A 23,349-nucleotide genomic window follows, 5' to 3' on the forward strand; every position below is an offset into this window, starting at 1 on the left:
CAACCATCACACCCTGTCTTTTCAGCTAACTGTCTAGTACCGTATCTCCAGTCGCACTGGGACCTCACAATCCACTTCCAAACGTTCAGCAGGCCAGAGCTCCCTTGTGTGCTCACTGTCCTCTCTGCCTTGTTAAATCCCATGGTCAGTTGTTATAGTTGCTCTCAATAACCCTCAGGTCCACAGCCTGCTCTTGGACTATACTCTACACTCTCCTGGCAAAATCGCAACCCTGGTGAAAAGCTACTAACGTCACTTGGGCCCTTAATGCGGTCTGCAATCGTAACTCATATCCCCACTCGGCTGACTCTCCTGCTCTCCTTTATACCTGCGCCTCTCTCCTCAAATGCCAGCAGCACTGCCTCATTTGCATGCTCAGCTAGTGTCCTTCTTCAGACTTGACGGAGCAAAGCCCTGGAAGAGGACTTCCACAACTGCACCTACCCACTGCCTGCGTCTTTGTTCACACACTCTGAAGAAAGTCTGGCTGCGCTCCCGGGCTCTATGGGCTAACCCATCCACCCGTACAAAAATCCCTTCCCCTCATCTACTCTCCCCTGCTTTTCAGTCGTAATAGATCTTTCCCATTCACTTACACATGCTACTAACTTCAATAAAAATCCAAATGAAATCAGTCAGTCAAGCAAAAAAACAAACAACCTCTCTTTATCCCTACATCTCCAAATCCAACTTCTCTCCTCTTGCAGGAAAACACCAGAGGTGCCTCCACTCACTGCCTCCAATTCCTGTCCCTCACTTTTCCTGAAACCTACTCCATTTAGCCCCTTAACGGTCACTGTGGTCTCCTTTGTCCCACCAACTACTCAACTGACAATGTTCTGATCCAGCTCATCAACGACCTGTACCTTGCTAAATCCAGTGGTTATTTCTCAGTTCTCAGCTCATCTGACCTAAGGTACTATTTAATACAATCACTCATTCACTCAGTCTTGAAACGTTTTCTTCAGCTGGTTTCCAAGATATTACCCCCTTTTTCCTCCTATCTCATTGGTGTCACCCTCTCAATTCACCTTTTTCTGGTTCCTCCTCACTGTCCAGCCCTCCGTATGCTGGAATGCCTGAAGGCTCAACTTTTAGACAGATTGTTTCCCCTTATACTTACTCTTGAGGTTGCTCTCACCCAGTTCCTTGGCTTTTTGATATAATCTGTGTGGGGATGACTCCAAATGGGTATCACCAGCACAGACCATCCCTCTGAACTTGTACATCCAACTGCCTATGTGACACCTTTCCTGGTTTGTTTAGCAGACATCTTAAACTTAGTGTTTCCTGATCTCTTCATCTCCCTTAAGACCTGCATTTCCCATAGTCTTCTCCATTTTTTTGTTTTGTTTTGTTTTGTTTTGTTTTGTTTTGAGACAGGGTCTTGCCCAGGCTGGAATGCACTGGTGCAATCACAGCTCACTGCAGCTTTGAAGCCTCAACCTCCTGGGCTTAAGTGATCCTCCCATCTCAGCTTCCCACACAGCTGGAACTATAGGTGTGTGGCACCATGCCCAGGTAATTTTTTAGTCTTATTATGTTGTCCAGGCTGGGTTTGAATGCCCGGGCTCAGGCGATCCTCCCGTCTCGGCTACCAAAGTGCTAGGATTACAGGTGTGAGCCACGATGTCTGGCTGTCTTCTCCATCTTAAAGGCAATGCCATCCTTTGGATGCGGAGGCCAAAACCCTTGCTGTAATTTTCAACTCACTTCTTTCTCTTACATCCCACCTTTGATCTGTCAGTCCTCTGCTTGAAACCCTCCAATTTCATCCAGATTAGAGAAAATTCTTACACCAAGAGAACGTTCAAGTGGCCTCCAAACAGATGAAGAAGCGCCCTGTATCATTAGTCATGAGAAAAGTGCAAATTAAAACCATAGTGAGATCATTCTCCATGCTCTAGAATGGCTGAAATTGAACGACTGATAACATCCTTTTAATTATAACTGAAGAGGATGAAACAAATATCCAAATATTGCTGCTTGGAATGTAACTCATGATAATCGGTTTGGAAAACTGGCAATAGCTACAATAAAACTAAACAAAAATGTCCTCCATTTCCCTCGGCAAAAATGAATGTTTATGTCCACCAAAAACCTTACAGGAATATTTGTAGGAACCTTGTTCATAAAAGCCCCAAACTGAAATAACTCAAATGTCTATCAGTAGCAGAACAGATAAATAAGTTGCGGGATACTGAAAATGAAAACACCACAAAGCAACGAAAAAGAACAGATAACTGAAACATGCAACAAGACAGTGTGAGAACAGACATGCTATATAAAAGTCACTAGACGCAAAAGAGGATTTCTGTACGATGCCACCTACGTGAAGCTCAAAACAGGCAGAACTGGTGGTTAACTTGTGAGGAAGGCGTATTGACTAAAAGGGCGTTGCACGGGCCTCTGGACAACTGCAGATGTCGTGTATCTTGGTCTGGTGGTGGTTCCATAGGCAAACATATTTCCAGACGTTCATGGAGTGATAAATGAGGATTTGTGCACTTTATGTACATTATATCTCATTAAAAATATAAAAAAATTATTCAATAAATATTTATTGGGTACATACTATGATAAGTAACTAACTGTTCAGGGCTCTGGGTAAACAATAAACAAATAAGAAATGGGCCGTGCTCTTCTGTGAGGTTCACTCCAGCTGGGAAGATAGAAATGAATCAAATGGCACCAATACATTATAAACTGGGATGACCCATCTGAAGGAAAGGACCCCAGCACTGGGAGACTGTAACGGAGGCTGACCAGGTCTGGGGAAGTGACGGTTCAAGCAGAAGGCAAAGGGAGCGGAAAGAAAGCACTCCAGGCAGCAGGAAAACATGCCGAGACCCCGGTGCCAAAGTAAGCAGGGTGTGTCCTGCTGGAGGAAGGTTGGGTGACCAGATCACGCGGGTACTTGCGGATGGGCAAAGGACTCTGGCCTTTAGCTTAAGAGCAATGGACGTCATTAAGGGTTTTAAGGGAAGGGACATCATAATCAAATCTGTATTCAGAAAAGGCCTCACTAATGCTGTGTGGATTTAAGAGTCGTACAGCAGAGCCTTCCTAGGACACTCGTTAGGGGAAGATTATGAGTCCAATCCAGAGCTGCTCTATCCACGAGAAAAGGCAAGAAGAATACTAAGAGAAGGAAGTGACTAAGAGCTGTAGACTTTATGTCTTTAAACTTATTTTGAACTGAGGTAATTCATCTTCAAACCAGTGTGAGATCCAGTGCCCCAGGCTGCCTCCAGGAAAAGGGACCTGAGGAGGAAGGAGACTGCACTGTGAAGCCTTTGACACCCTATGAGTTTGTAATCATGAATATATATTACTTACTCAACATATAATTAAAACTTAAAATGAGCAACACTCAACTGGAACCTTCCTTATATTGCTAGGCTGCCTTGACTCCCAGTTAGTGATAAGACATGAAGGTAAAGAGGCATGAGCCCTGTCAGTACCGTCACCATGTGCGCTGAGTAACAGCGTGGTCCTGCTCACATTCCTTGTGGATAGGAAGAGGATTCACCTCAGAAAATCACCAGAGGAAAAGCTTCCTGAAACAGAAACAGCCTAAATCTAAAAGATACATGTGCATCATTGAAGATACGAAGTTTACCTGGTAAAGAAACAACTTCTAACAGCCTGGACTTTTAGTTCCTTATATCTAGGCCTGTGTCCATCTGCAGGCCAAGAAAAAAAAAAATGGGCAGCAGTATTCAAGAAAACCAAGACAAAAATGAAAGTTGGTGATCTGGCTCAAAGGACTGTATTATAAAAATAACCCGGGTAGTCATAATTTCCCTGTGTTTTAAATCACTGAAATCTAGAGTTGCAGCTGTCCCACAAACTGAAACCATATAAATTTTTAGAAAATGAGTCAATCATGAGATTAAAGTTTCAATTTATAACACCTCTGTGTTTTAGTTACAAAGTCATAAATAAACCTAGCATGACACAGAAAGTAAATATTTTCTCAGTTGTTTATGCAGGGAAAGAGGAAAGAAATTTAACATGCAATTAACCACTTAGGTGTTTCTAGATATGCACCATATGGTCTTTCTTTTATTTAAGATAAAAACAAAAACAAATATTGTTTTCTTTAACCTAAAGTTTGCTTGGCAACATCAAATATTTCAAGCTAACTCAACCCGAGGCAAGGCTTCACTTCATGGAAGAGATTTTCTATTTGCAAGAGAGCTGGGGCACAAGAATAGGAGGAAAATTCTTCCCCAGAGGAGGGGGAAATAGGAGGAATAAGGATTTTTACCAAATAGTTTAAGTTGAATACTCTCCAGAGAGACAGTAGTAAACATTTAACCAGCCTGGGGCTCCAGTCCTATTGTGTAATAGACAATATATTTGTTTACACATTAAAAAAAGGGACCCTCATGCCATTCTTTCAACCAACATCTGAAGAAGTGTGAGATAAAAATAGCCAAGGTCCAACGCAGCCCTAAGATTGCTATATAAGGACGCCCCACACAATCATGGTTACTCTTACCAGCCTTAGTTTAAAAATAATTGGGAAAAATCTGACTGACATCATCTAGATGATAGAAATATTTAATGGATAATTATTTTTTTATCTTCATGTCTTATCCATTATTCTAAAATTAAAGCTTTTAAAGTAAAATCATTATTATATATTTGACGCTATATGAAGTCAACACGTGGCGACACACTGTTACATTAACAACTGAAATAAAGCTGTAAAGTCACCCATGAACATCTTTAAGACACACAGTTAAAATTAAAAACATAAACACATTTGAGAGGCTGAGGTGGGAGGATAACTTGAGGCCAGGAGTTTAAGACTAGCCTGTGAAACATAGTAAAAGCTCATTTCTACCCCCCAAAAAAAAAAAAAAAAAAAAATAGGAGTGGGCTGTGGTGGCGAGTGCCTGTAGTCCTAGCTACCTGGGAAGCTGGGACAGAAGGGTCACTTGAGCCCGGGAGGTTAAGGCTGCAATGAGCCATAACCAGGCCAATGCACTCCAGCCTAGGCGATGAAGCAACACTCTGTCTCGTATAAGAAACAAAAAAATGTATATGTCTGTATACATATATATATACACACACACACACACAAACAATTTTTAATATGACTGAGTATTCAAATGTCACTTATTTTCATCTATTATATATGTGTGTGTATATATACATATGTGCTCCATATATCAAACAAAGAAGCTCTTATAAACCGACTGTCAGCCGGGCACAGGGGTCATGCTTGTAATCTCAGCACTTTGGGAGGCCAAGGCGAGTGGATCACTTGAGGCCAGGAGTTCAAGACCAGCCTGGCCAACGTGGCGAAACCCCGTCTCTACCAAAAATACAAAAATTAGCAGGGTGGTGACATGTGCCTGTAATCCCAGCTACTCAGGAGGCTGAGGCATGAGAATTGCTTGAACTAGGGAGGCAGAGGTTGCAGTGAGCTGGGATTGTGCCACTGCACGCCAGCCTGGGTGATAGGAAAGAAACTCTAGGAGTAATAATAAAGCAAAGCATAACACCAAAACTGTGTATAGCAATGCCATTTTCTCATGGTAGGTTTTTAATTTTTCTTTTTTTTTTTTTTTGAGACTATTAAATGCTACCTGACTTCAAACTATACTACAAAGCTACGGTAACACAAAGAGCATGGTACTGGTATAAAAACAGATATATAGACCAACGGAACAGAACAGAGGCCTCAGAAATAACATCTACAACCATTTGATCTTTGACAAACCTGAGAGAAGCAATGGGGAAAGGGTTCCCTATCTAATAAATGGTGTTCGGAAAACTAGCTAGCCATATGAAGAAAGCCAAAACTGGATTCCTTCCTTACAGCTTATACAAATATTAACTCAAGATGGATTAAAGACTTAAACGTAACTTGTAAAAACCCTAGAAGAAAATCTACATAATCGCACACAGAACATAGGCATGGGCAAAGACTTCATGACTACATCACCAAAAGCAATGGCAACAAAAGCCAAAATTGACAAATGGGATCTAATTAAACTAAAGAGCTTCTGCACAGCAAAATAAACTATCATCAGTGTGAACAGGCAACCTACAGAATGGGAGAAAATTTTTGCAATCTATCCATCTGACAAAGGGCTAATATCCAGAATCTACAAAGAACTTAAACAAATTTACAAAAAGAAAAAAACAACTTCATCAAAAAGTGGACAAAGGATATGAATAGATACTTCTCAAAAGAAGACATTTATGCAGCCAACAAACTTGAAAAAAATGCTCATCTTCACTGGTCATTAGAGAAATGCAAATCAAAACCACATTGAGATACCATTTCACACCAGTTAGAATGCCAATCATTAAAAAGTCAGGAAACAACGGATACTGGAGAGGATGTGGTGAAATAGGAACACTTTTACACTGCTGATGGGAGTGTAAATTAGTTCAACCATTGTGGAAGACAGTGTGTTGATTCCTCAAGGATCTAGAACTAGAAATACCATTTGACCCAGCAATGCCATTACTGGGTATACACCCAAAGGATTATAAATCATTCTACTATAAAGACACATGCACACATATGTTTACTGCAGCACTGTTCACAATAACAAAGTGAACCAACCCACATGCCCATCAATGATAGACTAGATAAAGAAAATGTAGCATATATACACCATGGAATACTATGCAGCCATAAAAAGGATGAGTTCATGTCCTTTGTAGGGACTGAAGCTAGAAACCATCATTCTCAGCAAACTAACACAAGAACCAAAAACCAAACACTGCATTTTCTCAGTCATAAGTGGGAGTTCAACAATGAGAACACATGGACACAGGGAGGGGAACATCACACCCTGGGGCCTGTTTAGGGGGGTGGGGGACTTGGGGAGGGGTAGCATTAGGAGAAGTACCTAATGTAGATGATGGGTTGATGGGTGCAGCAAACCACTATGGCATGTGTATGCCTATGTGACAAACCTGCATATTCTGCACATGTACCCCAGAACTTAAGTACATATAAAAAAAGGTGTTAACACATGTTAACACACAAGAAAAAACCAAAACTCCATATAGCAAATATAACAGTACTCTCAAAATCTCTCTGCTCTCTTCCATTATACTGATTTCGTCTCCCTATTCTCATCTTCCCACATGGTTAAGAGGCCTGCTTGGAAGTTAATCTGGATAAGCACACTATGTAACAACCAGGCTCACCCCTGGCTGCGCTCCATCCATCTCCCAGCTGGTACAGTGGGTACTTTCCTGTGCATACATAATCATGGCAACAGTAGCGTCAACTTAGGAATCTGCTCTAGAAACCAAGCAATTTTAACATGGGAAGCCCTCAAATTACGTATAAGTTGTCTGCTAAGCGTTCATTCATTAGTCTGATATTTGGGAACTCAGAACACACATCCAAAAACAAATGTCCTATAAGTGATGTTTCAAGCCACCATTCAGCCAATGCAACCCTAAAATAACAGAAAGGAGCAGAGCATTATACTGTTGTGATTGCAGTAGCAGAAACTGGCAAGAAAATGATGTTTTAAATTTTAGGTTTTGCTGGTTCTTGAGAAAAGGCTGTTCCAATGAGAAAATCATGCCAGCCACACTGGCTGACCCAATCTGTGCCCTTTGACAGACACTCCTCTGGGTAATCTCCTCGATTTCCTCTTATCCTACACCGTGAACTCTCCCTGCTGCCCATTTCCACAGTGAGTACCCTCACCAGACTAATGACTCCCAAATCTGCGGAGCTCCCTCCTTGCTCTGTCTCCTGGGCTGCAGACCCACTGACGCAGCACTTTTCACCTCCACTTGGATACTCCACGGTCACATCAAGCGAAACTCATCATTTGTGCATCCACTTGGACGTTCCACGGTCACATCAAGCGAAACTCATCAACTGTGCATCCACTGGGATGTTCCACGGTCACATCAAGCGAAACTCATCATCTGTGCAACCATTGGACGTTCCACGGTCACATCAAGCGAAACTCATCAACTGTGCATCCACTTGGATGTTCCACGGTCACATCAAGCGAAACTCATCAACTGTGCATCCACTGGGATGTTCCACGGTCACATCAAGCGAAACTCATCAACTGTGCATCCACTTGGATGTTCCACGGTCACATCAAGCGAAACTCATCAACTGTTCATCCACTTGGATGTTCCACGGTCACATCAAGCGAAACTCATCATCTGTGCATCACTCACTGCAAAGCAGCTACCATTCCTCCTGTGCTCCACATTTCTGAATGTCATTCCCATCCCCACAGATGGCCCATTTTATTAAAACAGTGGGTGTCATTCCCACTCCTCTTTTATCACCACCTCCCAAACTAGCAAGCACCAACACCCAGGTCTGTCTGAAGGCTGCCGTGAACCCCTAGAGCACTCCTCTATTCTGCCTGGTCATCTTGTTTCTTTAGCCTCCAGGAACACTTGCTGAAAACAAATAGGTGTAGGTCGCCACATCACCAAGGGTGAGGAGCAATGCAACAGCCCTACTAAAACATTAAAGGCACCTTTTTCTCATGAATGTTTCAGGGAAGGAGGCTCCCTCTGGAAATGAAAAATGAGGATTCCCAGTATAGCCTGAGTGTTAGTTGTATATGCATCAGAATGCCTCAATCTTCTCATCTTTTATGCTCAGTTCCTCTGCTCACAACTCAATGCAATTTGATAGGCTTGATAAATATTTTGCTTAATAATGAGATGTTTGACAGGACAGCCAGATATAATGAAGAATTAGCTAGCAAATATACATCTCAAAAGCCATTTTGCATACAGGCTCCATGAGAGCCAGGATTCTGGTCTACTTTACTCACTGTTGTATCTATTGCTTAGACCATGCAGCAGCACGCAGTACTTAATAAAAATATAACACAAATAAACATTATAGCAATTATTAAAAATTTATAAATATTAGCCATTACAATATAAATACAAAAAGCAAATTATTGTATAACTATTTTAACTGGGATTTGAAATAGTTTTCTTCATGCTAAATACAAACAAAAGTGTGTTTGCTCTTTGGAGTGCCTGATTAAATTTAACACAATTTTCAGCAGTTCTTTTTTCTAACAACACAGTTTGCTACAGATAGAGAATTATACTTAATATGAAATATACATCACTTCTACATAATTAGACTTAATAGAAATGAGTATGGATAGAAACCAGTCTCCAGCAGCAGCAGGCTTTCTCAACTGATACACCTTGAGCACACTGCAGCAAATTAGGTCTATCTGCTTATGTCCCCAGTAAGCTTGCAGCACACACCTACTCAAAAAGATGGATAGGTAACCAATGTGTATAGGTTTTATAAATTCCCTGATATAGTCTAGATAGGTGTTTCTGCCCAATCTCACGTCAAATAGCAATCTGCAACATTGGAGGTGGGGCCTGGTAGGAGGGGACTGGCTCACTGGGGCGGATTCTCATGGTTTAACACCATCCCCGTTGGTGCCGTTGATAACAACAGTGAGTTCTTGCACGATCTGGTTGTTTAAAAGTATGTGGCACCTACCCCAGTCTTTCTCGCTCCTGCTCCCACCATGTGAGACACCTCACTCCCCTTTGCCTTCTGCCATGATTGTAAATTTCTTGAGGCCTTCCCAGAAGCTGAGCAGATGCCAGTGCTATGCTTCCTGTACAGCCTGCAAAACCATGAGCCAATTAAACTTCTCCTTTTTTTTTTTTAATAAATTACTTAGTCTCAGGTATTTCTTTATAGTAATGCGAGAATGAATTAATACATCCCTCATCCCTTCTCTAGGGTAAATTAGAATAATTTTTTTTTTTTTGAGACAGTCTTGCTCTGTCGCCCAGGCTGGAGGGCAGCAGTGTGATTCTGGCTCACTGGAACTGCCACCTCCCAGGTTCAGGCGATCCTCCTGTCTCAGCCTCCCGAGTAGCTGGAACTACAGGCACGTAACACCATGCCCAGCTAATTTTGTTTTGTATTTTAGAAGAGACAGAGTTTCACCATGTTGCCCAGGCTGGTTTCGAACTCCTAAGCTCAGGCAATCCGCCCACCTCAGCCTCCCAACGTGCTAGGATTATAAGTGTGAACCACTATGCCTGGCCAAATTAGAATAATTTTTAACTAATGCTAACACTGTGCCACTACAATATGCCAGTTTGCTGCCGGATGTGAAAATAAAACCCTAAAAGTAGAATCAATCCTATTCCCAAGAAACATGTTTTCTTGTCATATTCTTCGTTGGTGTTTGCTCTAACAAGGACCAAGTATCAACATATCCTTCAGTCCTAGTAACTGCTTTCCCATAATAACTTTTTCATTTTAGCTTTAAACAACTTTATGCCATCAAGATGGTGAATTTTAAATTGTGAGTTGTGAAGAAAGACACTTTTCTTAGACATGTTATTATACTTTCATGTAAATACTTACAGTGCTCAAAACTTTCTTATTCTGTTTTCAATTTGAGGTCTCTAAAGGGCAAAAGGAATCTCACTGCTGGCAAGATTTATTCAGAGAACACTCACTCAGAACAGCTGTGCTGGATACACAGCTTCACCACCCAAACCCACAAGCCTACAAAATTAGGTCAAAACACTAAAATACAACTGCGTCATTAACAGATCTTCAAAACCTAGAGTCAGCTGTTCACGTTTTGTACTTGAAAAATACACATTAGGACAGCATCAGAGGATCAAAGGCTACACGTTTCATCCCAGAGCTTCCTGGACACAACTATGTACCAACTGTGTCAGAGAGGAGGGTGGAAATCTGGAATTACAAACCTAGAATGCTGTAAAAATAAAAATAACAGATTTTCTATTTTCTGAATTAAAAATAGGAGAGATATACAATCACTTTGGAAAAACTATTCTGAGAAGAGGCAGTCATGAATATAAAAAAACACAACAACACAACACTGTTCTCTAAATGGAAGAGAAGTGGTAACAGCAGAAGGCAAGCCTGTTGGTATCCCTTCGCTATTGCCTTCTATTCACAAATGAGTAGAAACTTCTGGATTTCCAGCATCAAACTACTGTTAGATAAAATAGCAAGTAAGTACTAATTGGCTTATATTTTATACAGTGACTCAGCATGCACAAAATAAAATGCTGACACTAGAAGGCTACTTATTGACTTGTAAAGAAAGCATCGTTATTTCATATGGCGTATCTACGGAGCTGCCCCTGTTAAATAGTTACAGTCACGTAAATGCAGTTTTCCAAAGTATGACCTACATAAAGCTACTGCCTGGAAATTATCCATGAAGACTTCTAGGGTTAATAGATTTGAAGGGAGAGCACTAGAGACTCAAAATGTTCGTGAGCATATCACAGACTCCAAGCAGTTATGCAGTAGAGAAGCCAGCTCAATGCTGTTTAAACGTATTGCTCAAAGAAAGGTAACTAATGCAACAGTTATTCCCAAGATGAGTAATTAATGCACTTAAAGAAGCACTAAATGCAAAATCACATGCAAAATCACTGTCCAAAAGTTTAGACCTGATTATGTACCCACCTTTGTATCAACTCTATAAGCATTATAAATACTCTCTGTGGCTTATATTTTCCTTTTCTCATTGTGTATTTGGGGAAATAAAAGTATTCATTTCAGAGAAAGAATTTCTGGAGACAAGTTCACACTGTCCCTCTTTGGCCTGCATGGGAAGGCACTGCAAAGTCATCTTCTATCTGATACGGAAGTTGAAAGCCTTGCAGTCGCTTCATCCCCATGGATCTTGCTCATCATCACCCCAACCCCTATATCCAGTCACCCCTGCTGCACTGATTCTGCCTTCTGCACTGTTCTCAGGTCCATTTCAACCTTCCACTCTCCACAGTCACTGTTCTAGTTCAAGCCACCAGCAGCTTTGCCAAGATCCATTCGTGGCATACCCCATACCTGGTAGCCCAATTCACCTTTTAATCCTTGTAAGTGTTTTCTATCTGCCAAGACTATATGCAAGTGTTTTCTATCTGCCAAGACTATATGCAAGTGTTTTCTATCTGCCAAGACTATACGTCTACTATTAGTAGAAAGAATGACAAAGTCATCAGCCATGTACCCACCAGTTTAAGAAAATATTTCTAAGACTCCTGTGAACCCATCCTGTGAATTCTGTGCTTATAATTCCCTCGCTTTTCTTTATAGTCTTACGGCATATGTATTTATCTGACAATGTACTGCTTAGTTTTGCATCACTTTGAACTTCATATAAATGTACTAGTTTGATTCATGTGGTATTCATTTATTTCACTTTATGCTTGTGAGGCTCATCATCCGTAAGCACAAATTGTTTATCAATTTCTCTGATGACAATCACTTGGGTTCTTCCCAGAATCCACCCCCTCATATTTTTTTTTTTTTGTTAAAACTACTTACAAACAGTGCTGTTATAAACCTTCCTATTTTTCATGCCTGGTACAGAAAAGTATACCTGGTAGAGAAAGTACAACATTTTTCTCTAGGTTATATTGGGAATTGAATTGCTGGGTCACAGGGTGGTCCATATTCAGATTTCACAGATCTGTTTTGCAAAGTGGTTGTATCGACTTGCACTTCTACCTGCATCGACTTGCACTTCTACCTGCAGTGTGTAAGAGTTCCTGTGACCCCACATCCTTACCAACATCTGGTAATGTCAATTGTTTTATTTTTTGCCAAACCAGTGATGGTAAAATGTTTTGGGAGTATGGTAAAGTGGTTTTAATGTGTATTCCCTGATTAATATTTAAGTTATTTTATGTCATTTTTTACAAATCCATGTCTTCTGCTCATTCAAAGTAATTTAAAAATATATCATTTTCCAATGGCCAGGCATAGTGGCTCACACATGTAATCCTAGCACTTTGGGAGGCCAAGGAGGGCAGATCACTTGAGGTCACGAGTTCAAGGCCAGCCTGGCCAACATGCTGAAACCCCATCTCTACTAAAAGTACAAAAATTAGCCGGGCATAGTGACACCTGTAATCCCAGCTACTCAAGAGGCTGAAGTGAGACAGTTGCTTGAACACAGGAGGCAAAGGTTGCAGGGAGCTGTGACTGCGCTACTGCACTCCAGCCTGGGCAACAGAGCAAGACTCCATCTCAAGGAAAAAAAAAAAAAGGTAAGTTTTATGCTATGTGGTATTTCAGTTCCAATATCATTGAATTTGTCAGTCTTTTCCTTTACATTTAATGGCTTTTCTACTGTATATAGAAAATCCCCAACTTACTTAAGATTTTTTAACTTTAAGATTTTTCAACTTCACGATGGTGTGAAAGCAATATGCATTCAGTAGATACTGTACTCTGGATGCCAGATAACCATTCTGGTTTTTGCTTTCAGTACAGTATTCAATAAATTACATGAGATATTCAACACTTTATTATAAAACAGGCTTTGCGTTAGATGGGTTTGCCCAACTATGGGCTAATACAAGTGTTCTGAGCACATTCAAGGTAGGCTAGGCTAAGCTATGATGTTCAGCAGTGTAGGGGTATTAAATGTATTTTTGACTTATGACAGTTTCAACTTACAATGGGTTTATTGGGACCTGACTGCAACTTCAGGACTATCTGTACAAAATATAAGATATTCAGAGTGGGTATAAAAACACACTATCTCAAGTTGAAAGATGAAGAAAAAGGAAAACAAACAAAAAACAAAAAAACACTATCATGGCTGGGCACAGCAGCTCACACCTGTAATCCTAGCACTTTGGGAGGCCGAGGCAGGAGGATTAACTGAGGTTAGGAGTTTGAGATCAGCCTGGCCAACGTGGTAAAACCCCATCTCTACTAAAAATACAAAAATTAGCTGGGCATGGTGGCTCACACCTGTAATCCCAGCTACTTGGGAGGCTGAGGCAGGAGAATTGCTCGAACCCAGGAGGCAGAGGTTGCAGTGAGCCAATAACACACCACTGCCCTCCAGCTTGGGCAACGGAGCAAGACTCTGTCTCAAAAAACAAAAAAAGAAAACACACACACACACACACACACACGCACACACACTCATAAAGATATTCTTTTGCATTATGCTCTAAAAATGTAAAGCTTTACACATTTGGGTCTTTAACTTTATTTTTTGTGTGCAGTGTGATACAGAGCTGCATTTTTTTTCCTTATAGATGATCAATCACTAAAACACCACTTTAAAAAAATTGTTCCTTCTTCACCCACTGATCTACAGTATCACTCAACCTATATTCAAGAGTCTGTGAGTTTGCCGAGTCTGCTTTTGGGCTCTTGTTCCTGTTCCATTGCTATCTGTGCATCCCCATACCAATGTTACACTGTCTCAACTCCTACAGCTTTATTTGAATCCTGAGCGGTCAAGTTCACCAACGTGCTGTTGGGAAGGTTACAGGCTTGAAGAATGAATTGAGAAACAAATGAGGAAATGCAGATGTTTCTAAGTAGGAAGAGTAAGATATTTGTGCAAATCTAAACAAACTCTCAGACTTTTTTTTTTAAAGGCAAGCCTTAAAATAATGTCTTTTTTTCTCTAAACATAGCTATGCTTCTTTTAAAGGACTTTTAAAACAATTTACATGAAGAGCGATGGCTACTGAAGATGAATTGTAGAGCTAATCCCAGTAAAGAGATACATCTTTTTATTTTCTCAAAAGGAATTAGGACAAGGCACACGGACTTAACATCACCCTTCCTTTCAAATTAATAGTGATTTGTGGATTGCTGATTCAGAGTTTGGTTGCCACTATTACTTCATATTTTCATATTAAATGATTACAGAGAAGAAATCTGGATGGTAAAAAAAGTTGAGTTTTCTTTTTAAAAGATACATAGTTACATTATTATAAGACTTAAGATTTTAAAAAAAGCAGTGGTCAAGCAACTCAGTCAAGCTGAAGTTTTGCAGCTTTGGCCAGCATCCCAGTTCTACTAATGTTAGTCTTCCTATAACTTTACTACTTACTAGTCATAAAATTTAACTCATATCCACAAAGAAGAATGTAAGATAAAACAAAAACAGACAAGCCCCAAAGCAGGTGAGTCAGGAAATGCTCTGTGAACTGGAAAATGCTAGTAAAATCTTGGCAATTGTTTTTATTATTTATTCCACGAAGAAATAGATTATTCTTATCGCTATAAATTTTCACTAGCACAGATAATCAAGAGCTCAGCAGTACAAAGTATTAGAACAGTAAATTACATGTAAGATCAAAAACTGATGATTAGCATTATTTACTTGTAGCAGGTGATTAAGTTTCTAAGACAATCGAAAACTAATGACAAGGGGTATTATAAAGATAAAATATCCTGTTGCTTCCCTTGTCTGGTAAATATGATCTTTTCCCATGCATATTTGAGCATTAGGACCTGACGATTTAGTGGACAGTTGTAGTTTATTGATTAACTTAACCTCTTGGCACAACGTGTTCTGCTATCCAATCATATAGCAAATAAAATCACTTGATATTTATTCTGCTTTTTACAGTTTACAAAACACTTTCAAATTAGCTCTCCTTCAATTAGACCAACTAGGCTAGAAGGACATAAACCTGAACCTACCAGTAGTTATCAAACCATCCAGTCTGGGGAGACTGCCTGAGAATGAAAGGAACCCAGAAAAACACAGAGCTGAGGAGAGGAAAGAAAAAGAAAAATTTCTAACAATACTATGGGAGACCTAAATCGAACTTACCTGAAACACCCCTATACCCCTGCACCTTTCAGTTATAAGACTCAATAAATTCCATTTTCTGTTTAAGTCCATGTGAACTGTGTTTCTATCACTTGCAACTGACAGAGGCCTGTGTAACGTTGTCAGTCACATTGCTAACTGCACCAGGAGTCACATTGTTCATTGCACCAGGAGTCAGGTGATCAACTGCTCCTTACAGGATCCTTTGAGTGATGAAAAAAGGCTGTTTTGAACCCTGATACACTCATTTAACTACCTAGATGATCTCAGACAGGACATATAATGTGTATGTGCCTCCAAATGAGCCCCAAATACAAGGATATTACCTAATTTATAAGGTTATTTTGAGAGCTAAATTAGAGATCTTTTCCCAAAGAATGTAGATAGAGTCTGGCGCCTAGAATCCAATGAATGGTAACATTACTCCTCCTCTCTCTCCTGATAGGTACTCAACAAGATAAGAAATGTAAAGCATCTATCATAATTCCTGGTACAATATAAGATACTCAATACATGTTAATTCTCTTTGCAATGAAAATGATTCTGGATTGGTAATTACATTCATCTTACATCATGATTTTTCACATTACAGAAAAATAACTAAAAAGAAGAATATAGATCAACTCCAATGGCGTTTTTAACCCCCACATTTACAGAAAGGAGGAAAAACACTGCTGGAAGGTAGAAAATAAGAACATATAAATGGGTAGTTGGAGATATTAAACAAGCCAGGCAATTTCCAGCATGTGTGCCATGTGAAGCCTCAACATACATATAGGGATTTCAGGTCCTCCCAAGGGGAAGGTGATCACAATCTACAGAAGTACTAGCAGAACCACTCAATACACACAACAGAAGGCAAATGCTGGACTCACAGTATTTGGAACGTATGGTAAGCCATAGAATTTCTCTTGTGTTTCCTTGAGAATGTCTGTGGTTGAATTTCTCAGGGGATGCTTCCCATGGTAGATTTGATCCAGAGTGGAATAAAAGACCTAGACAGATAAAAACATCTACTTAGTTTTGGTGGTCCATCCTCACATCAAGATGTGGTGGACCAAAGATGCTGCAGGTGCACTAGGGTGACAAAAATCACAGTTTGCAAATCTGTTTGCAAATCACAGTTGCAAACAGTCACAAAAATAAACTTATATGGTTTGAGATGTATTTCATACCACATTTAAGACCACACTAAAGATGAAAAGGAATGCTCCCAGAACCTCTTCATAAATAAGAATTTTAAAGAATTTTGAACCACATCCATAAGATACTCTTTAAGTACAATGTGGCAAATTAAATATGTGACCACAAAACAGGAATTTTGCCAAAATATATGTACATGGAAATATACAAAAACAGTTACAACTTTGGACCCTCCTGTTTGGTTTCCTCCTGGAATCCTGATGTATCTTAAATGAGAGGCATGAAATGGTCAGAATCCTCATTTTGTGATGAAAGGTCAAAGAAAAATAGGTGTGGTGGCGGTAGAGAAAGAAATAGCAACGCAGCATCCGGTGCGTACAGATGTATCCAAGAATTCTGATGCAGCTGTTGGAGAGGCTGGAACTAGAACCCCACACCTGGAGTCAGGAAGTACAAAGGAAGCAGCTGCTGTATAGGACAATTTTGGCTCAACTAGGTGACCAGGGGAAAAGAAGCACTCTCCTGTGAGTAGAGGATACAGGCTACTGAAACACAGTAGGAAAAGAAAGCACTCAAAAAAGTTTGGATGTGAAATCTGTTCTTTACAAAGTACTGAAAACTAAATTTTGCATAGAAATCTAAAATAAACATAAGGTACTTTTTCACTGCAACGTTTGACTCAAATATTGTTTCTGAACACTGACTTGGAACATCTGACTTCGTGCAGGCAAGTAGAAAATGCCTTATAGGACAAATTTTGACATGCAATTATGCTTCTGATATGTATCTTTGTGATTCAGAAACGGGATTTGTAGAGAATGTGCAGCTGTTGACTTGAAAGAAGTGAGGATTAGTTTGAATAAAAGAAAAAATTTAAATGACCTCTAGCTTCTGGCTGCATTTAGGTATAGAATTATGGTTCTAAATTATAGAGTTAAGTTTAAACCTTCTCTAGAAAAATACAGACATTTCCTAAATATAAATATTGCTTTCTTCTAACTGGTAATCTAAACATACAGCTAAATATAGCTCTTTCAATTCTACATTTTATCATGAAAAACAATGCATAAGGATAATCAGAGGAGCCAACATTACTCAGTGTCTTACCTATATTCTAACAGAGCAAATTAACAGGAACTGAAACTCTTACATTCTAACCTCAACTGAGATGTTATTTTGCCCCAGTGTATAAATAATCAGAATTCAAAAGTTTCATGTCTTCATTTATGCCTTTTACAAATGATACAAACATGGGGTAACTTTTTTGAACTATAAAAACAGACAAAAATAAATTAAATACAAAAAGAGAACAAAATAAATTAAATGTGCATTCTTTTTATGCTTATTTGCTGATAAACTAAACAACTCCAAAGTGATAAGCCCATCTGCCCACCCAGGGAGTCAATGCATTCCTGGGACCAAGAAGCTTATTAAGCCACAGAAAAATATTAAGAGCCTATTTTAAAACAATAATTTAAAAATATGTACAGTTTTTAAAACACTGTTTATGTCCCCATAGAAAGCTGACGATTCACTTCCTTCCCCCCTTGTTTGTCTTCACTGTCCAAGTGTAATATAAAAGCTGGACCCAGGCAGCTCCTCCAGCAGGCCTTTGTCTCTCTCTGTCTCTAAGGGGCTATTGTTTTTGGAGGGCAGGGGAAGGAAAGGTTGGTTTTCCATTTTAAAAGAAAATTATTAGAACAACTTTGCAAGAAGAAAGCCACAAAACAGACTTTTAAAAGGCAGGCCTTTTACTAAGATACCAGCAAATCAAAAGACTTTTGCCAAGTAATGTTAATTTTTAAAAATAATTCAGAAATCCTTTAAAATTTATATTGATAGAATAGATACTGAGTAATGTAAAGCAAATGTAAATTCATGGTTTTGTCTATATAACAGATTTCCTACATTGAAACATGTATTCCATGTTTCAAGGTACAGAAAAACAGAGCACATTCATTACTTCCCAGGGATTGAATTTTACAAAACGAAAAAGCAATTAAATAGTGGTTACTTTCTTAAACAGGTAACTGAATCATCATAAAGTGAATACTGCCTCAGATGAAAGATGGGAGTTTAGGGTGTTTACATAACTCTCAAGATCTGAGGAGGAGTGAGAATTCCATAAACAATCTCAGTCATTACAAACATCTATGCATCTGGTGTCATGCAGACCTGGCATCCAGATGGTTCATGAAAGTTTTCTCGTCTTTATCTGGAAACCTGGGAAGTTGGTTGTGAATATTATCTAAAACTAACAGTAGTTACTATCTAAACTTCAAATCTAAAACCAAAAATTTTTAAAAGACACAAAATGAATAAGCATATACATACATAATTAAGTTTGAGCCTTAATTTAGTCAGTGAAATGCGTGATTAGAAGAATTCATGTAATTTTTCTAGGCTTTGATTTTTCCCAACTGAAAATGGTAAATAATCTTTTTTTTTTGAGACGGAGTCTGGCTCTGTTGCCCAAGCTGGAGTGCAGTGGCATAATCTCAGCTCACTGCAACCTCTGCTTCCAGGGTTCAAACAATTCTCCTGCCTCAGCCTCCTGAGTAGCTGAGATTACAGGCACTCATTAGCATGCTTGGCTAATTTTTGTTTTTTTAGTAGAGACAGGGTTTCACCATGTTGGTCGGGCTGGTCTCGACTTCCTGACTTCATGGATCTGCCCACTTTTACCTCCCAAAGTGCTGGGATTACAGGCATGAGCCACTGCGCCCAGCCGGAAAATAACCTTATTTAACGCCTACTTCATAAGGGCAGTGTGAGGATGTATGAGTCAATTTTGGTCAAGTTCTTTGAACTCAGATGAAAGATGCTTTAGAAGCATAATTATTATAATAAATAGGTATAATTGGCAAGAATTTAAAGTTATATATTTATTTGGGATAATGACTCTGGAAAACTTCAGAACAAAGGTACGTACATACCTGAAGTTGCATATCAGCTGCAGCACAAACCTTTTTAGATTCACAAAGACGAGACACCATATTTTTTGGCAGTGGCTTGATAAAACAAAAGAATATGTATGTGAGCAAACTGTTTAATACGTCACTGTACTATGTATATTATACTTATGAGTCAGGGAATTTAAAAAGAACACATGTAAAACCAGTAACATAATTTCATTATAGTTTAAAAATCATAACTATTTTAGTTGGCAAGACAGCATGAATAAAGACATTCTGTTTTATTTCGAAAAGTGGTAATTGTCAAATAAGGGTTTGTACCTGAAAATACAGGATTATGTGGAACTAAGATACTGGCGCTGATCTTTAAAAATCTATTTAAAACCTTAAACAGAATACTTTTACTGTTACTTTGCTATCAGTGAGTACCTGTTCAAATACTCTCTTGACTTTTAAGCACATATAATAACTGACAATCGGACTAAAAGACGAGAATGTCAAGAAATAAATGGTAATTCATGGTGGGTCAGTCAGTGTTAATGCTGAACTGACATCCTAACAAATAGTCATAATAGTGAATTGGATATTTTCTTTTCCAACTTGAAAGAACTGTAGAGCTTGGACACTTAGTTTAATGTCCCTATGTGATTTAAGGCTTTCTTTTTGAGATGAATTAGGCCTAACTCTGTAACACACAGATCCTCTTAGAAATAAATTAACAATGTAGTTGAACAAGAAATTTGCTCCATCTCACTCAATTTTAAAATAATTAATACTGATGTTTATTAAAGAAACATATCAATTTACAGAACTATTTACAACCTAGCTAAGCTAAAAGGCCCTCTAAAGAGAAACACATTATATAAAGACCAATGGCAAGTTACTCAGTGGTTTGGCTCTATAGATTTAGCACCTGTGAATGAGACTGAGGACTGTCTGCTGGAAGGGAGAACTAGCCACTGCTTTGTAGGCGTCCACACCCAGGGCCTAGAACAGTGCCTGGAGCCGGCAGACACTCAGGAAAGGTTTGTGAATCAATGAACTAATACAAGAACTGCTAGGAAATGGCTTCTTAAGTGAAAGACACAGAATCTGCTGACTGCTCAGATGACAAACCTGCAGCCTCTTCTCTTTCCCTTTGTCAGCATGAGAAGCAAACTCGGCAGAAAAGACAATTTTAAAGACTTAAGACACAGATGCGATGAAGCTACATAATGTGGATTCTGGTACAGGTCACAGGCCTGGGGCCTTCTAACACCAGGGGCACCCATCTTGTATGAAAGAAATATTTCCTCAAACAAGATTTTTTAAAGTCAAGATTTAGTTAAGCCATATCTGCCAATAGATTGCATAAAAATGTTCACGTTTCTTTAAACCTTACTTTATATCATATTTTATGTTGTTGACAGGATTCATGCTACATTTAAAAGATTTTTCAGGCGTCACCAAGTTTTAAGAGTTTTATTTTTACAAAAAAAGTATATGTGGAAGGATGATACTGAAACCACTTTAGCAGAATTGTAAATAAGAGAAGTCTAACATGACTGACTCCATCCCGCTTCTCACCTCACAGGGTACACTGTCTTTAGCTTATTCTAGTGCAGAGGCCAAGAGAACTGTGAGAAAAATTTGGTTTATAGTTAAACTTGGAGGCAAGGAAAACTGACCTTCCTGCTTGTTTGGGGACTGAAACCACATTCCTAAGGCTGGATTTGAATTATGGTAGGGGCCTGGGCTTTGCTGAACAATAGACACACTTAAACAATGACAGACCTGCCACTGCTAAGTTTGCTTTTCTATAAATTGCTTACTGCCACAGAATCACATAACTGGAAGCTATAACTTGTAACTTCCCCAACTACTCCTGCAGATAACATCACCACTGTGGAACCTAGAGAACTGATCTTTGAGGTATTTTTTCATATTTAGCATTTTGACAAACCAAGAGATGCTACCTGGTCCTGAGACCCACCCCCCAACCAGGAACTGACTCAGCTGTGCAAAGACAGTTTAGACATGCCTGTGATTTCATCCACTCCTGGATTTCATCCATCCAGGCTGTGGATGAAGCCTGAAAAATCTTTTAAATGTAACATGAATCCTAACAACTGTTTCAGTTCCCCAGGTCCCTGCCTGATAAAGTAACTCCAAAAACTCCAAGTTCTCAGCAAGGTGGATTTGAGAAATGCCTGTTTTCCTCTTGGCTGGTCCTGCTACATTAAACTCTTTCTCTGCTGCAATGCCTGCTGTTCTCAGTGCATTAGCTTTTCTGGGCAGTGGGCAAGAAGAACCCATGAAGCTGTGACAATATTTTCTCATTTAACTAACACATACGAAGACCATGTGAGCAAGCACTGTATTAGGCACAAAGGGCACAAACAGTGGGCAACAGTGGGGTGCCTGCCCCCAAAGCTTCCCAACCAGCATTGTCCACATAAGCACCAATTCCACAGTTACTAACTGTAATGTGTGCTGGGAAAAAATGGCCTGTGACCTTGAATGGCTTGATGGACGCAGGAGTGAGATTTGCAAAATGAATAGGTATTAATTAGACAAGAGAGGGATGGGTAGGAAGGGGAAAGAAGCATTTCAGGCAGAAGAAACAGCACATGCAAAGGGCAGGAAAGAACAAGGCTGTTGGCAGAAGGCAGAAACCAGCAGTGGACAGGAAAGGAGGCCCCCACTGGAGAAGCTGGGAAACTGAGCCACGCCAGGTCCTGTCTCCATCCTAAGAAATAAAAATACAATTCTAAGCCCCTCACTGACCGAACAGACCCCCTTTTGGCCAAAGGGACCCCAGAGAAACCCTGGATGCTTAGTTCCAGACTATGATGGGATGGGCAGTTGGCCGTGCCCTCTTCTTCCCCTCCCTCACTCACTCAATGCCATTATTAGGCTTTCTTCCCTATGGGCAAACCAGATACTGCCTTTAAAAAACAATGCAAATTTAGAAAAAAACAAAAAATGCTACCACTGGAGAAAACTGAGTGAAGGGGACATAGGACCTGTGTACATTTTTTTTTTCAACTTACTGTGAATCTATAACTATTTCAAAATAAAAAATTAAGTGCTCCAATTATGTATTCAATGTCTATGATACATATTGTAACAGATACAAAGAACATTCATTTATAAAGAAATACACAAGAAGAGAATAAGTACAATCCTAGTAGAATAGTTCAGAGGATAAAATCATTAACTCATCAAATCGCAAATAAAAAATAAGCATGCTGAAGATAGAAAAATAAATGTTCTTTTTTTAAAAAAAACCTAGTTTGATGGTTAGTCAACTGGAATTAAATGTATTAATTGAAATGAAGTTAGATGCTTATTCTCTTAGAAAATACTTCCTTTTTAAAAAATAACAAATTTGGAAAAATAAATACCATACAAACTGATTTTCTTTTAAAGTTATATGTAAAGATTTTTTTAAAATAAACAATGTTTAGAAATTAAAACTGAAATTTAAAAATGGTTCCTTGTCAAGGTTTTCTTCTGTAAATATTGCTTACCAATCGTGGCCATGATAACCAATACTGAATTACCGTGTTCCCTGGTATAGATGGGGGAACTAGTTCCACGACGCACTAAAGATACCAAAATCTGTAGCTGCACCAGTCCCTGCTGTGAAAGGGTACAGTATTTGCATTTAGCCTATGCATATCCTCCTGTATATCTGAAAT

General features: G+C 39.3%; 1 protein-coding gene across 2 annotated transcripts in view; it reads right to left on the reverse strand.

Moving 5' to 3' along the window:
• The window catches only part of LOC108293389 (mitochondrial intermediate peptidase), a 163,527-nt gene that overhangs the window by 55,554 nt on the left and 84,624 nt on the right, over positions 1 to 23,349 (reverse strand). For both annotated transcript variants that reach the window (XM_037733523.1, XM_017514721.2), the window contains exons 15-16: positions 19,688 to 19,762; positions 16,484 to 16,603 (exon numbers count right to left, since the gene is read on the reverse strand). In XM_037733523.1, coding sequence (XP_037589451.1) covers positions 16,484 to 16,603; positions 19,688 to 19,762 — 195 coding nt within the window. The remainder of the gene's footprint in view (positions 1 to 16,483; positions 16,604 to 19,687; positions 19,763 to 23,349) is intronic.

The sequence above is a fragment of the Cebus imitator genome, unplaced genomic scaffold (genome assembly GCF_001604975.1).
Source record: "Cebus imitator isolate Cc_AM_T3 unplaced genomic scaffold, Cebus_imitator-1.0 Scaffold536, whole genome shotgun sequence".
In the NCBI taxonomy this organism is placed as follows: Eukaryota; Metazoa; Chordata; class Mammalia; order Primates; family Cebidae; genus Cebus; species Cebus imitator.